Source organism: Eumetopias jubatus, unplaced genomic scaffold, assembly GCF_037043125.1.
Source record: "Eumetopias jubatus isolate StellerSeaLion01/CBP00866 unplaced genomic scaffold, mEumJub1_p1.0 scaffold_3, whole genome shotgun sequence".
Classification (NCBI taxonomy): Eukaryota; Metazoa; Chordata; class Mammalia; order Carnivora; family Otariidae; genus Eumetopias; species Eumetopias jubatus.
This window is the reverse complement of record NW_028274809.1, coordinates 142,934,638-142,950,725: the sequence shown is the minus strand read 5'-3', so window position 1 is coordinate 142,950,725 and position 16,088 is coordinate 142,934,638. Positions and strand designations below refer to the sequence as shown.

The 16,088-nt window shown below is 35.4% G+C and overlaps 1 protein-coding gene across 1 annotated transcript in view; it reads right to left on the bottom strand.

Annotated features, from left to right (window-relative positions):
• Positions 1-6,095: 6,095 nt before the first annotated feature.
• The window catches only part of LOC114212042 (SGT1 assembly cochaperone of MIS12 kinetochore complex), a 38,319-nt gene continuing 28,326 nt past the window's right edge, over positions 6,096-16,088 (bottom strand). The window contains exons 12-13 of the mRNA XM_028106752.2: positions 14,888-15,069; positions 6,096-6,221 (exon numbers count right to left, since the gene is read on the bottom strand). Of these exons, the coding sequence (XP_027962553.1) occupies positions 6,120-6,221; positions 14,888-15,069 (284 nt within the window). The 3' untranslated portion in view covers positions 6,096-6,119. The remainder of the gene's footprint in view (positions 6,222-14,887; positions 15,070-16,088) is intronic.

Below are 16,088 nucleotides of genomic sequence, written 5' to 3'. Positions count from 1 at the left end.
AAATGCCTGAGTTCTCCCTCCTACCTTTCCTTTTCACTCAAATGTGGCCTAAGTGGTTTCCCACCTGTGCACTTTCTCTCCACTGTGGGACATGATAACCAAAAAAAGTCCTTCCTGGCACTGATGGACACAATCACTCAATGCAGAAAACCTGATTGCTGGCCAGCCAATGAGAAACCACCTCATCTCAGCCAATGAGGAGTTGCCACAACCCTGAATTCCTCTCCCCCACCAAACGTTTTTTCAAAAACTCCCCTCCAACTTCCTCCTTTCCTCTATAAAAGCAAGCCCCTCTTCTTCATTCCTGGACTTGCCTATGGTTTACCTCAGTTGGAATGTTCCAAATTGCATTTCTTCTGCTATTCCTGAATAAACTCATTTTGCTGGTAAAATAACTGGCTATTTTATTTTTAAGGTTGACACTCCCCATTCTTTGGTGTGAAAATAGGACTGACTTATAAAACATCAGCTTATTTTATAAAAACACCAGCTTCTCTATACCGATGCAAATAACAGGACAGAATTCATGGTTTACAAGTGGTGTGATTTTGTACCTTGTTTTTATAAATCCTAGCAGTTTTACTGATTTGACATTTAAATTAAAATGGAATTAAAAGCAAAGAATTTCTAAAAAGAAGTCCCTTAATATTCTACATAGTTTGTATCTTCTAACACCAGGTACACTTCATGATTCTTTTTAAAATACCACTAATACATACATATTTAAGTTCTGGCTTAATTAAAATTACTCAAATTAAAGACTTTTTCTGTGAACTCTAATGCTTTCAAAGTATAAAATTTTTAACTAGCTGATACTTTCCTCAAACAGAATCTTGAATCTTATAGGATTGAACTTCTAACAAAAAAGCTTTCTACAGGATTTAAGCCTCTCAGGCTAAATGCATATAAAATAATCTGACAGGGGTGCACCTGGGTTGCTTAGTCAGTTAAGCGTCTGACTCTTGATATCAGCTCAGGTTATGATCTCAAGGTTGTGAGACTGAGCCCTGCCATCAGGTTCCATTCCCAGCACAGTCTGCTTGAGATTCTCTCTAAATAAACAGAATCTTAAAAAAAAAAAACAAAAAAAACCTGACATTATCTGTAATATTAAGCACTGCTCTTTGCACTTTAAATATACAGGTACATAATTCTTTCCAAACCCTTGGTGTCAGATGTGTTTCTACAATTCAGAATTTTGGATTTTAGAATACAGATATATCATTTATTTTTTTTTAATTTTATTTATTTATTTGAGAGAGAGAGAATGAGAGACAGAGAGCATGAGAGGGAAGAGGATCAGAGGGAGAAGGAGACCCCCCGCCGAGCAGGGAGCCTGATGTGGGACTCGATCCCGGGATTCCAGGATCATGACCTGAGCCGAAGGCAGTCGCTTAACCAACTGAGCCACCCAGGCGCCCCCTAGCATTTATTTTTTTAACGTCAGTAGGATCTGTGCTAGCATTCTGTAATTAAACATATTAATATTTCTGAGGCAAAATACGATTTCATACTCTTAAGTTAACCCACAAATTTAGTTTTTTCTGGATTAAAATAAACAATTCATTTAACTCCTAACAGCTCATGAGGTGGATATTATTATTATCCTAAGAATTTGATCAGCATGATGTGCCAGTCTTCTTATACCTGCAACAGTTGTTAAGGGCATCTTGTTTCTCTGTAATTACCCGGATTTAAAAAAACAAACAAACAAAAAAAAACATAGCACCTTCAACACAAATCAAGGTAACTTGCTTATACTACCTTCTTTAAGAAGCAAGAGGTTTGGATTCCTAGTAAGTTTCCTACTTAGGAAACTGATAATATTCTGACATTTACAAATATACCTTTCCGGGGGGGTACCTGGGTGGCTCAGTTGGCTGAGCATCCAACACTTGATTTTGGCTCAGGTCATGATCTTGGGGTTGTGGAAATGAGTCCCGCGTCAGGCTCTGTGCTGGGCATGGAGCTGGCTTGGGATTCTCTCTCTCCCTCTGCCACTCCCCATTACACACTTGCTCTCAGAAAGAAAAGAAAAGAAGAAAAGGAAGACAGAAAGACAAAGACAGAAAATACCTCCCCAGCCCACATACAAGCAGAATTAAATAATTCAACATACACATTTTCGGCTTCATTGTCAGATAGGTAGTTAATAAAAAATCACTCATTGTACACCCAACTCATAAACCCCAAGTTACAACATGGCACTGGAGTCTGACAGGCCTAGGTTCAAATCCCTACTGCATCACTTATCAGTGGAGTAAATTTGGGCAAAGAACTTAACTTTGACCTCATTTTTCTAATCTGTAATAAGATGCCATCACTACTTCACAAGGCTGTTATATATGAGGTAGTGTATATATGGCACTTAGTGACACCTGGCCCATAAAATGTACTAGTACAGAACTGCTACCACTGTTACTGCCCTAATGGATTAGCAATGCATAGAATTTTAGCTTGATTTGTGGGGCAAGTTTATTGAGGTAGGAAGAAAGGCTCAGAGTTAACTTCAGAAGCAAATCACAAGGATGGTTCCAAACAGTAACATCTGTGAGTAAATCAGTATTTCCAATTTACCCACAAGTTTATTTCCAAAATCAAATTATCTTGGTTTAAAATGAACCTACAATAGAATATGCATAATTGGAGACAACGGAAACCAGATCAATGTTGATGATCTCTCATTTAGAACTACTTAACTCTTTCTGGCACAGACACCATTATTTTGTCCTTTTAAGCTTTTATTATCTCCTCTCCTTTGTTTCTCCGAGCCAGAGATAACCAAAACCCATATTCTTATGAGACTATATAATAACAGGTATGAATGTCTAAAGGTAAACTTCTTTAGAGGTGGTTAAAAAGTAAAGTAGCTCTCATAACCAACCACCCACCCAGAAATTTTCTGAATATTTTTGGAAACGTCAGTAATAGCTACAAGTCAGAGAAATACATACTAATTTGGACAAGGAAGATCCCAATACAATTAAGGTTCATTAGGCAGATCAGATGGTAAATTAATAGGCAATACTGCTATGAACCAGTGAGAGATCTCAAAGATTAATGACCTATTCTGATATGTAGATAACTGGGGAGGGAGAAAAGGAAAATAAAATGGGTAAGGATAGCCAAACAAATAAATTTAAGTTCTGAACTAAATTAAAATCTCTACCTATTTATATTAATGTATTGACACACCCCCACTTTAAATATTTGAAATTCATAAAATTTATAAATTTATAAATGTAAGAATTCAATTTTCTCCCTGGTTCTAAATAGCCTCAGGGAGACAATAATCATTCAATGTTCTGAAGTTAGTGACTATCACAAATCTAAGAGATTAAATAATTTTAAAAATGTAGTTATCAATGCAAACGCTCCTTTCTCTCCACTTCATATAAAGACAGAGAAAACCAATTATTTTTTAAAGTGGCCTGTAAATGCCAATGCTGAAGACTGAACTTTGTTATAGCTGGCAACCAACTCTGAATGGGTTAGGACACATGACAGAAAATTATCAAAACTGACCCTGTACAGCCATCTAAAGAGATTACTTGATAGAAGAGCTCAAAGAAGTAGATTATCCTGTTCAAAATTCTTTGATGATAGTGTGAGAATTGTGGGAAGTCATCAAGGTGCAGATGATTACAAAAATCAGGAGACTAGATGAAAGCACTAAGAAAAAAACGTATTCCAAGACTAAACCTTAAAAAGGAAAATAAGAAATACTAGAAGAAAAAAAATGTACCTTTTGAAGAAACAAAAGGTTAACCAGAACATTAAGAAAACCAAAATTTAAGAACTGAAAATGGAAGCCTAGAAAGAGAGAGCAATTAATAGCTGAGAATATAGAGCGTAAGGATAAAGAGGCTCTTAACTGAAATGATGGGTTTGTTGGCTTTTTGTTTTTTTAACTTTCTGCAGGCTAAAAATTTTCAGTATCTAGAAGGGTGAAAGAGAAGCAGTACTTCGGAGTGGTATTTTAGGGCAGCAGTCTAACCTACTTCTCATAAGTCCCCTCTTTACCCATAAATCTGTTGTACTTAGACCAGGTCCATTTATAGTCATGTATATTAGGAACTTCATTCAGCTCAGCAAAATCCTGAATCCCAAACATTAAGCAAATCTAGCCAACAGATAAGCATACTTTAGATATAACGTATCCTTGTAAAGTACAAGCAAAACTAGTACTAGAATTTTTGTTAAATCAACTTCTATTACAATAGTGTCATTCCTAAGAAAGAAAAAAGCTGCTCTTAAGCAACAAAAATGTTTCTTATTTATAACCATGGACTTTTAATTTTAACTCTAAGGCCCTAAAGATTATTTACAAATAAAGGAACTTTATTTGTAAATACAGACATAGAAAGACATAGAAAGGCTAAACCTGCTGAAGATTATAAAGCTAATTAGTGGCAGAGATTTGCTGAAGCTAGGATTCCTGTCTCTGGGGAAGTGCTGTATGCCCAACTTAACGTATCTGTAGCATTGGCCTCCCTACCCCCCTTTAGGATTAATGGTACTGAGAAACTGTGACATACAGAATACTAAAACTACTATCTAATTTCCTTAAGGAGAAAATTTCAGAAATTCACACAAGCAAGAAATTAATTTTGCCTTTTCCTTCAGTGCTGAAGAATCAAAAAAGTAGCCTGTAGTCTTAAGTGGGCAAAAGGACAAATGAAAACTCCCAGGTGCATTAACAGGCTGTAAGAGGTTTGGGTAAAGTCAGATATCACCCCACCACCATTTTCCTCAGGAACCCTGCTACATTTCAAGTCAAATGACTAGATTGAAGGGACTGAATTCTCACTCTTTAGGAGGCTGAACCAATGGCTGATTCACCTCTGATTCACCCTATCCTCAGCTATGAGGGTACAGGAATGCCTTGCCGCACTGAAACCTAAGACATCAACCTCAACAATTCAACAATTATGGTCAAAAAGCAAAGTCAGACCTACAGGTTATCAATGGCCTATACTTTGTAACAGCTGAGACTGCAAAAAATTTAATCATAAAACACTATTTTTCTGTCTCAAGACTGTATTTATAATGAGTTCAGCAATCAGCCATTCCATAATTCTTTCATGAATGTTAAGTTTCTCTCTGCTAGATTATAAGCTCTTTGAAGTTAATGATCATGTCTTTACTTTTTGTATTCCCATGGTATCTATTTACTCTAGAAATAGAGTACATACTAAATATATACCTATTAAATTACCCTCTCAGCAGCTAGCCTAAACCACTGAAACCAAAGTAATCGTTGGGATGTGAGAAGAGAAATATTCTAAGAAAGAAAAAAATTACAGAAAAACAAAAACAAAACAAAACCTCAAAACAAAACAAACCACCAGTAATTTCAAGCCTCCTGATGTGCCCCTCCCAAAAAATCAAGAACAAAAAAACCCCAGCAAGAAGCAGTGTTGGGCTTTCTTAAATCACTCTTTGGCCCAATTTCACAGATTAGCCTTCAGTATGGATAAATTTGCAGCATGTTAAACTCAGGTGTCTATGTTTTATACAGGAATTTGGAAGGTAAGGACCAAAATCTCAGTGTAACTACAAATATTTCCCATAAAAATAACCAAATAAGAATTCCCTGTTATAATTTCTCAAGGTTCTCATTACAAAACTTAAGAAAAAGGTAAATAAACCAAACTTCTTCATAGAAAAATTGTATTTACAACTCCATCCAAAAGCTGTTTTTAAAAGCAAACAATGTAACACGGAAGGTGAAAAAAAATCTATGCTCACCCAAAACTGCCAAATCTAATAAATTATTAACAGAATACTCCATCAAAAATAAGGCAATAACCCAAGATATCCCACTGATGATTTTTCCACTTCCATAACTAGGTAGAACTAATCTATCTAGTAGCAAATGATACTTTATTCCATTTCAGCATGTCTGAAATCCTTAAGGACAAAAGTGTTAAAAAATGATCTTAGTTCTTCATTAGACTCTTAGAACGCTTGGAAGGAAAATAATTTCTAAAGCACAAAGACGTAAAGAGGTATAACCTTTCAAAAAGATACTCAGAGTTCAAAATTCAAGAATGCGATATTAATACACAATGGGCATAGGTGAATATATGCAATACAGTGATAGCAAATTAATTTATTTAGTACTTTTTCCATTCCATATCATCAGGAGGATTGATTTCAACTTTCCTTTTACCTACATCAGACCAGTTGGTACTCAAAACTGTACCACCAGACTCCATCTGCAATAAGAAATAAAAATAGATTAATCCCTGGACCATATAATCAGAGTATTTTTCTAAAAATGTTCCAAGCATAGTGTTCTAAATATAGCCTATGTTTGGCTCAATATAAACACAAGATATTTTGATTTAATCTTGGGCTTTTCAAATAAGTTAGGTAGAAGGCATCATGTTCATACAGTCATATAAAGCACATCTCCCTTGGCTAATCAGCATTGAGGTAAATGTGGAAAATCTACCTTCTGATGAAAATAAAACTGGCTCCCCAAGAAAATAATAATCTCTTTTGTTAAAGACAGTAAAGACCAGACAAAGTAAACTCTTTCTATACTAGTTGGACAAAACTTTTAAGATCCCCTTCGTAATGCTCTGTGACAAATATATACAAGGGAATGCTGCAATTTTTTTCAAATCAATGTGCATACACACAAGTACATAAAATCAGTACCTCAGTAAAGAACTGATTATCTATTTACCATCTATAGAATACACCACCCACCAAAAACCCTAGCACATTCATAAGTACATTCTAAAAAAAACCTCTGGACATTTGTTATCTTAAAAAAATTAACTGACTTGGATCACAGCAAAAAACAGTGTGAATTATTCAGATCTAAACATTTTTACATGATCAGCTGTGCTGCTGGCATATGTATATAGTTACAAACCCGACTATTACACTGGAACCTCAATATAACCTCATGCCCCACACTCCCTGTCAAGCTCCCTTACATGGGTTGCTTTGCATGGGATGTTCTTTGCCACCAGTTTATTTCCCCCCTATTGTTTAGTTATCCTCTAAACATAACATTTCACCATTTCTCTGTGGCCTTTGACCCTAATCAGGACTCTACCTTTGTAGAATTTGTGTTCTGTATGAGCATAATTACCATTAATATGTATCACACTACACTGTTAGAATTTTAAGGGTCTGTTTTCTTTTATATGTTTCGTACCCTTAGTTCCAACTAAAGCTGAGAGCTCCTACAAGGCAAGGCACATATTTTACTAACACTTATATCCTAGATCTAAGCCAGAACGGATGGGCACATGATAGACTTCAAATAAAATATTGATATGAATCTTTGTAAATGTAGTATGTAGAAGCATGTGGGAATAGACCTATTCTTACTTGAATGAAACTATACAGCTTATAATATGTTTTAAGTAACACCTTCTTTAAGATATAAGTATATGTAAACATACGTTAGCAGCATATAGCATGAGCCTTGTGCTTACCTCACTGAACTACAGTGTGTATAAACTGTCATTCAAGTAACAAATCTTCTCTCATTAATATAAACCCATTAACATCCTAAACCCCTAACCCCAATCCTAATGTCATCAAGCCCTCTGGAGAGTTCTCCAAATTGCAGGATACCAGGCATATACCCTCAACCCTGGCCCTAACTCTAACCTAATCCTAACCCACATCTGAGAAGAAAAAAAGAAGAAAAAAGTGGTATACATATACAATGGAATATTATACACACACACACACACACACACAAATCCTGCCATTAGCAATGACATGGATGGAGCTAGAGGGTATTATGCTAACTGAAATGTCAGTCAGAGACAGACACCAAGTGATTTCACTCATATGTGGAATTTAAGAAACAAAACAAAGGAGCAAAGAGAGAGAGGCAAACCAAGAAATGGATCCTTAACTATAAAGAACAAACTGACAGTTACCAGAGGGGAGGTGGATGGGGGCATGGGTTAAATAGGGGATAAGGATTAAGGAGTATACTTGTGATGAGTACCGGGTGATGTATGGAAGTGCTGAATCACTATTTTGTACCCCTGAAACTAAGATTACATGTATAGTAACTAACTGGAATTTAAGACTTTAAAAAATTTGAATAAAGAGAGATAAATTCTATATAATAAACTACTCCTATGAAGATGAAGGACTCAGATTTAGTTTATAATCTGATATTTACTGATGACATTTATTTTCCCCTCTTCCCTTATGGACTACAGTGCAATTTAGCATTTCCCTCTGATGATTTTGTACATGTTGGTCTTTTTTTCCCAATTAGACTGGAAGATCATAGATGACAGAGTCTATTGCCCTTGTTTTCCCAGAAGCACTTGGTATGTTCCAGGTGGCTTGTTTAATGGGTGTATATGGTTCAGTTACTATTAGCAAAGCCTCTGTATGAAAATGGATGCAGATTCTATAATCTATCTTTGAAATTTTACACACTGTTATTCTGTCTGGCATACTCTTAAAAAAGTCAATACTGAAACTGACTTCTCTTCCTGGGGACACAGAGTAGATGTATTTTACCCTGTTCTTCCCACTTAGTACTACTAAAAACCTTGGACATTATATATATGTAAATAAACATAAGAATACTCTAGAAGATGAAGGCAAGAAGACAGATCAGCTAGGGACCTTGGGAGCCAAGGAACAACATAACATGGTGGTGAGTCCCCTGGGTTTTCTTTTCTGCCTCATGTCCTAGAGTTGCTGCTGAAGAAGCTGGAAACACTAAGAGGCACACACAAAAAAAGCTCGAACAGAAACCTGGTTTCTCTAGCTAAAGGATGAAGACAGACAAAAAGCTTAGGAAGACAGAAAAGTTTTAGATTATAATTGCTCCACTGCACTAGACACCACAGAAAAAAACCGTGGTGCCATCCCCACCCAAGGCCAGTAAAAGCTGCGTGAGGAGCCTAGACTTCCACCCATGCTGGGCTATCATGAAGCCACCTCCTCTGCCACCTGTGGTATCAGTGAAAACCAAGAGACATCTACCTCACTCCCAGCCATGGTGAAGAGATGCCCTGGGATGTCTAAGGAGGCTGATTAGGGTGCCTGGATTTCCACCTCCACCTAGCAATAATGAGGCAGTGCCTTCCCTTCCTCTGAGTGATTGACAGAGAGAGCCAAATAAGATGGAGGATTTATTTGATTTTATTTAAGATTTTATTTATTTATTTGACAGAGAGAGACACAGCAAGAGAGGGAACACAAGCAGGGGAAGTGGGAGAGGGAGAAGCAGGCTCCCCACGGAGCAGAGAGCCCGATGCAGGACTCAATCCCAGGATCCCGGGGCTGTGACCTGAGCCGAAGGCAGATGCTTAACTGACTGAGCCACCCAGGTGTCCCTAAGAGGATTTAAATAAGATCCAGTCTCACAGCAGAACATGAAAACATCCAAGTTTCAACTGAAAATCACTTGTTGCTGGTAAAAAAAACACCAAGCACAAGGAAAATTTCGGATTCTATTTTTTTTTAAAAGACAATCAACAGGGTGCCTGGGTGGCTCAGTTGGTTAAGCGACTGCCTTCGGCTCAGGTCATGATTCTGGAGTCCTGGGATCGAGTCCCGCATCGGGCTCCCTGCTCAGCAGGGAGTCTGCTTCTCCCTCTGACCCTCTTCCCTCTCGTCCTCTCTCTCATTCTCTCTCAAATAAATAAAAAAATAAAAGACAATCTACACATGCTAATGTTGAGATGAGAAAAATGTTAAAATTATCTGACAAAGATTTTAAAGTAATCATAGTAAAAAAATGCTTTACTAGAAATCATGAATTTGGTTGAACCAAATGAAAAATAGAATACAGCAAAGAAAAGACAATATAAAGAACCATCAAATGTTTTAGAATCAAAAACTACAACTGAAATACAAGGTAAGTGGATAACACTAAAGAACAGAATAGAAGGGACCTTTTTTTTGAGAAAAGCACCAGTGCACCTGAAAACAGGACAATATAAATCACCTAATCTGAACAAAAGAAAGAAGAGAGAGATAAAATGAAGAAAGTCCCAGGGATGTGTGATACTGTAACAAAATATTTATCTTGTATCATCAGGTTCCAGGAAGAAGGAGGTAGATCTGAAAAAGTACGCAACGAAATAATGGCTGAATATTTCCCAAATTTGGCAAGACACATAAACCTACAGATTCAACAAACCCCAATCAGAATAAACCCAAAGAAATCCATGCTGACAGAGAATCTGTCACAGGCAGATCTAAAAGAATGCCAGGGGGCACCTGAATCGGTTAAGCATATGACTCAATCTCAGCTCAGGTCTTGAGTTCAAGCCCCGCACTGGGCTCCACTCTGGGCATGGAGCCTACTTAAAAATTTTTTAAAAAATAATTATTATTAAAAAAAAAAAAAGAATGCCTAAAGTTCTCTAAAGTAATAACAGAACCTCAGAACATTAAAAACGAAAACAAAGTAGAATTTGCTTTTTCTCTTGAGCTTTCTAAATTACATGTGACAGTTGAATGAAAATATAACAATGTATATAGAGGAAATACTTGTGAAAATTATAAATGAGAGAGGGTAAAGGGACATAAAGGGAGGAGGTAAGGCTTCTACACTTCAAACTGACAAGAAAAATGACACCAGTAAACTCTGATAAGCTATGTATAATATAGCTAGTATACAGAGCAACCACTAAAAATGCTATACAAAGAAGAAACACTAAAAAAATTATAAATAAATAAAAATGAAACTAAAAAATATTTAAAAGTACTCAGAGGAAGGCAGGAAAAACAAAAGAACAAAAAATAAATAAAATGGTAGAATTAAAGTCCTAAAATATCAATAATTATATTCAATGTAAAGGATCTGAATACATCAATTAAAAGACAGAGACTGACAGAAGAAGTGAAAAAACATAACCCAACTATATGCTGTCCCCAAGAAACTCACTTTAAAAAAACAGTAGGACTCAAATCAATTTAAATATGATACAGACAGGTTGGAAATAAAAGAATGGAACAAGACATCATGCAAAAATTAATCAAAAGACAGAAGAATTGGCTACATTAATATCAGAGCAAAGAAAATTACCAGAGCTAGAGAATGACATGTATATATGATAAAAAGGCCAACCCACCACGAAGATACAGCAATCCTAAATGCATATGCACCATAAAGAGCTGCAAAATATGTGAAGCAAAAATTGACAGAAGAAGACAAAATCAGCAATACAGAAGAATTCAACAAGCAACACTCCTTCTAACAACAGAATACACCTTCTTTTCAAGCGAAACATAAACTTCAGATAGGCCAAATGCTGGGCAATAAAACAAAGAATGTACATCACATGGTACATAATCTCAAATCACAATGGAATAAAATTAGAAACCAGTAATAAGGTTAACAGGAAAATCTCCAAACACCTGGAAACTGACCAACACACTTCTAAACAATCCATGTGATGAAGTCTCAACTAAAATCAAAATACATATTAAACTGAATGAAAATATAACATTAGAACTTGTGAGAGACAGCTAAAACCCTGCTAAGAGGGAAATTCATAGCATAAACATACACAACAGAAAACAGAAAGTCAAATCAACAATCTAATTAACATCTGAACAACCTACAAAGATAGCAAAATAAACCCAAAGGAAGCAGACGGAAGAAAATAACAAAGAACAGAAATGAATGGAATTTCTAATAAAAAATTGAAGAAAATATATTAAGTCAACAAAGGGCTGATTCTGTGGGGAAAAAAAAAATTCAGTAACACTGACAAACCTCAAGACTAAAAGAAGGCACAAATTACCGCCATAGGAACGAAATGGAGTATCACTACAGACCCTGTAAATATCAAAACAAAAACAGTAAGAAAATACTACCAACACTGACAGGTTAGACAAACTAAACAGAATAAAATGCTCAAAACCACAAACTGCCACAAGTCACTCAATATGAAATAGATAATCTGAACAGTCCTAATAAGCTATTAGAATAATTTTGTAATTTAAAATCTGGCCAAAAAAGAAATATCCAGGCCCAGATGGTTTCCCTAGTTTAAAGAAAAACTAACACCAATTCTATATAATCTCTTCCCCAAAACAGAAGAAGACAGAGCACTTCCCAATTCATATTGTGAAGTTAGTATTACACAGATACCAAAACCAGAAAAAGACATACAAAAAAAGAATACTACAGACCAATATCCCTCATGAATATAGACCCAAAAATCCTTAACAAAGTATCTGAAAGTAGAATTGAGCAAAATATAAAAAGAATTATACACTATGACCAGGGGAGGCTTATGCCAAGGATGCAAGGTTGGTTCTAGTAGAAATATCACATTAATCATATAAAATCACTGTTGTAACAGGTTAAAGAAGAAAAATCCCATAATCATTCTGATCAATGCAGAAAAAGCATTCGAATTCAAAAGTGAACAGCTAGCTGTGCAGTGTTGGTGGTAGAGTGGTGAGCCAAATAGCTACCTTCCCAAAAGTCAACAGCCATTCATGGTAAAAAATCTCATTCTGGAGCAAATGAACGCATACAGGCCAAAAAAATCTTTGTTAGAACTTTAACCTGACAGAGCATCATGCAAAAAACCTACCACTAACATTATAATTAATGGTGAAAGACTGAATGGTTTTCCCTTAAAATGGGGAATAAGGCATAAATGTCCACTCTCACCACACTTTTCAACATAGTGCCAGAAGTTCTAGCCACTGCAATACAGCAAAAAAAAAAAAGGGGGGGGGGGAGATAAAAGTCACAAATACCAGATTTAAAAAGTCCCTCTTTGAAAATATGACTGTCTACATAGAAAATCACATGTAGGGGTGCCTGGGTGGCTCGGTCAGTTGAGTGTCTGCCTTCAGCTCAGGTCGTGATCTCAGGGTCCTGGGATCGAGTCCTGCATCGGGCTCCCTGCTCAGTCTGCTTCTCCCTCTCCCTCTGTGCTCTTGCTCTTTCTCTCTCTCAAGTAAATAAAATATTTTTAAAAAAAAGAAAATCACATGTAATTTACCAAAAAATTCCCCAGAATAAGTGAGTTTAGCAGGGTCACAGAATGTAATATAAAAAAACCAACTGTATTTCTAAATACTAGCATATGGACATGAAAGTTAAATATACAATATAATTTACAATCACTCAAAAAAAAGGATACTTAGGTATATCTTGCAAAACATGTTTAGGATTTACATGTGGAAAACTGCACAATGCTGATGAAAGAATCAAAGATCTAAATAAATGGATTGGAAGATTCAACACAGTAAAAAGGTCAATCTCTATGAACTGATACACAGTTCAGTGCAATTCCTAACAGGATATTTTGATACATATAAACAAAATATTCTAAAGTTTATGTGGAAAAGCAAAGGAACTGGAATATCTAAAACAATTTTGAAAATGATTAACCAAGTAGAAGGAATGACTCTTCCTGGACTCAAAACTTACATAGCTAAAATAATCAAGACTGTAATATTACAGAGGGACAGACATGTAGATCAATGAAACAGAGAACCCAGAAATAGACTGAGACAAATATGCTCAAGTAATTTTTGAGATACACAAAAACAATTCAATGGAAGAAAGACGGTTTTTCAACAACTGCTTCTGGAGCAAATGAACGCATACAGGCCAAAAACAAAACATACAAAAAAAACCCTCAACCTACATCTCAACTTTATATAAAAATTAACTCAAAATGGATCATGGACTTCAAGGTAATATGTAAAACCATAAAACTTTTATTGAAAGAAATTTTCAGATCTAAGACTAGGCAAAAGTTCTAGACTTGATACTAAAAGCATAATCCATAAAAAGAAAAAGTGATAAACTGAACTTCATCAAAATTAAATACTTTAGCTCTGCCAAAGACAATTAAGAAAATAAAAAGACAAACTACAGACTGAGAGAAAATATTTGCAAACTATCTCACAAAGACTTGTCAGATTAGTGGTGGCAGGAGTTAAGGAGAGGCAGGGGTGGGAGGAAGTGTGTATGGCTATGAAATGACAACAGTGAAAGAATCCTGTGGCACTGGAAATGTTCTCTATCTGAACGGTCATCATCAGGGTTGTGATACTGTACTGTAGCTCTGCAAGACGATTCCACTAAGGGAAACTGTGTAAAGGATACAAGGGATCTCTGCATTATTTCTTACAACTGCATATAAATCTGTAATTATTTCAACATAAAAAGTTTAAAAAAACTTTTTTAAATCAACAGTGAAAAGCTCAATCATGAGCAGTTACAACACAGTCACTTCTGTGGAATATCTGAGTCTCAAAAGACTTTATTAACTAAGTACTAATTTGAATCTAAATGCCTTAAAAGAAGAGAGTGACATTTCCAAAGCTACTGATAAAAGTCAAATGATTACAACTAAGGCAAAATAATCAACCCAGTTCTACAGAGATGACTTATTATTAAAATCTCAGAACTTGAGGCCTAATTCGGGGTGATATTTAGGTTGTCCTGGGCCTTATTTTCTTAATCAACAAATTATTACCAAACCAATGAGTAATTAATATGCACTTTCTACTTGCCAAACACTGTTCTGGCAGTTTCCTGTCTATATTCTTCATCTCTGACAGAGGCCACTATATATGGTTCTAATGGAGGCTCCTTCAGCTATTGCGATAAATCCAACTACAGTAATTAAGAGTATTTCTTCAGCCTTCCAAGTTCTAACTCAGCGACTAAAAAATATTTATTTGGAATAAACCACTTGAGTCTCAACTCCCCCACAAGTTTCCAACTTCCTCAATAATTATTCTAAGTTTAGAACAGAAAGAAATGTTCAGATGAAGCCTATTCAAAAAGGCCTCCCAACTACAGTATATACAATTTGGTTTCAAACTGCCTACTTAATCTTAAAAAATTTCTGAAATTTACTACAATATGTGTTTTTCAAGCTTATGTTCTTACAAATGATTTGTTCATAGCACGTTTCACTTCATCAGAACCATCTGAATAGATCTGCTGAAATAATTTGTTTAAAGCTGCATCTCCCTCCAACTTCTCATTTTTTTCTTCTTCTTTGATTTCACCAACCAATTTATCCCAATTTCTTGTATAATGAGATGATGATGGATATAAGTTCTTTACATCTATGGAGTAAAAAAGATAGAAGTGATTAATCAACACGTGATGATTAGGTCAAGAATATGTAAACTTTGTGACCATGGTATATAGAACATCTTAGCAAATAGTTTAGGTCACTAAATTTCATGTTTATAATAAATGTCTTTCTGATATAAACATCAATAATCAGATTTACACTTCTAAAAACTGAATCAGAGCAATGTAAAATCCGGAAGTTTCTTTTGAGCAAAATCTAATAAAGTGTACATTTTTGGTATATTATGTAAAATTAGATTAAAAACAGATTCTTTGTGTTAATAATGAGGGGACTGAGTGAGAAGTATACTAGAACTTTTATATTTACAGAAAAGTTGCAAAGATAGTATAAACAATTCTAAAAATAGTGTTTTTAAATAATGCTTCATTAAGAAATTTCTCTTACAAACAAGATTTTAATGTTAAAAATGTGACTTTTTTGAGGTGCTTCTCTATTTCAGAGTAGAGCTAAACTGAAAATATAATTATCTATGCCATTAGACAGTGAGTTAAGACTCCATCCTCTCCCCACATTAAATTATTAGATTACTTCAACAGGAGATAATAAGCAATTCTTGAATGTTGAAAAATACACCATGTGATCATTTAGAGTTCAATGCCCACTCATGCACACATTGAAAATAACAGTATCTTGCAGGGCACACGGGGGTAAATGGAGGCTGCTTACAACCAGAGAGGCTACTGACTGGCCCAGGGGCTCAGGGCACTGCCAAGGCTATCCTAAAGACTAAGGGAATCAAGATGGTGGCACCCAAGTAATTAAAAAGTAATCTACCTAGAAGTTATAAGAGCAGTTCTGTTCACTCTCCAATGGAAATGTAACGCAGGCCACAAATGTGAGCCACATACATAATTTAAAAATTTCTAGTAGCCGTTATTAAGAATCATCATGTGAAATGCATTTTAGTAATATATTTTATTTAACCTAATATATTCAAAACAGTATCATTTCAACATGGATCAATATAAATATATTAAAACATTTTAT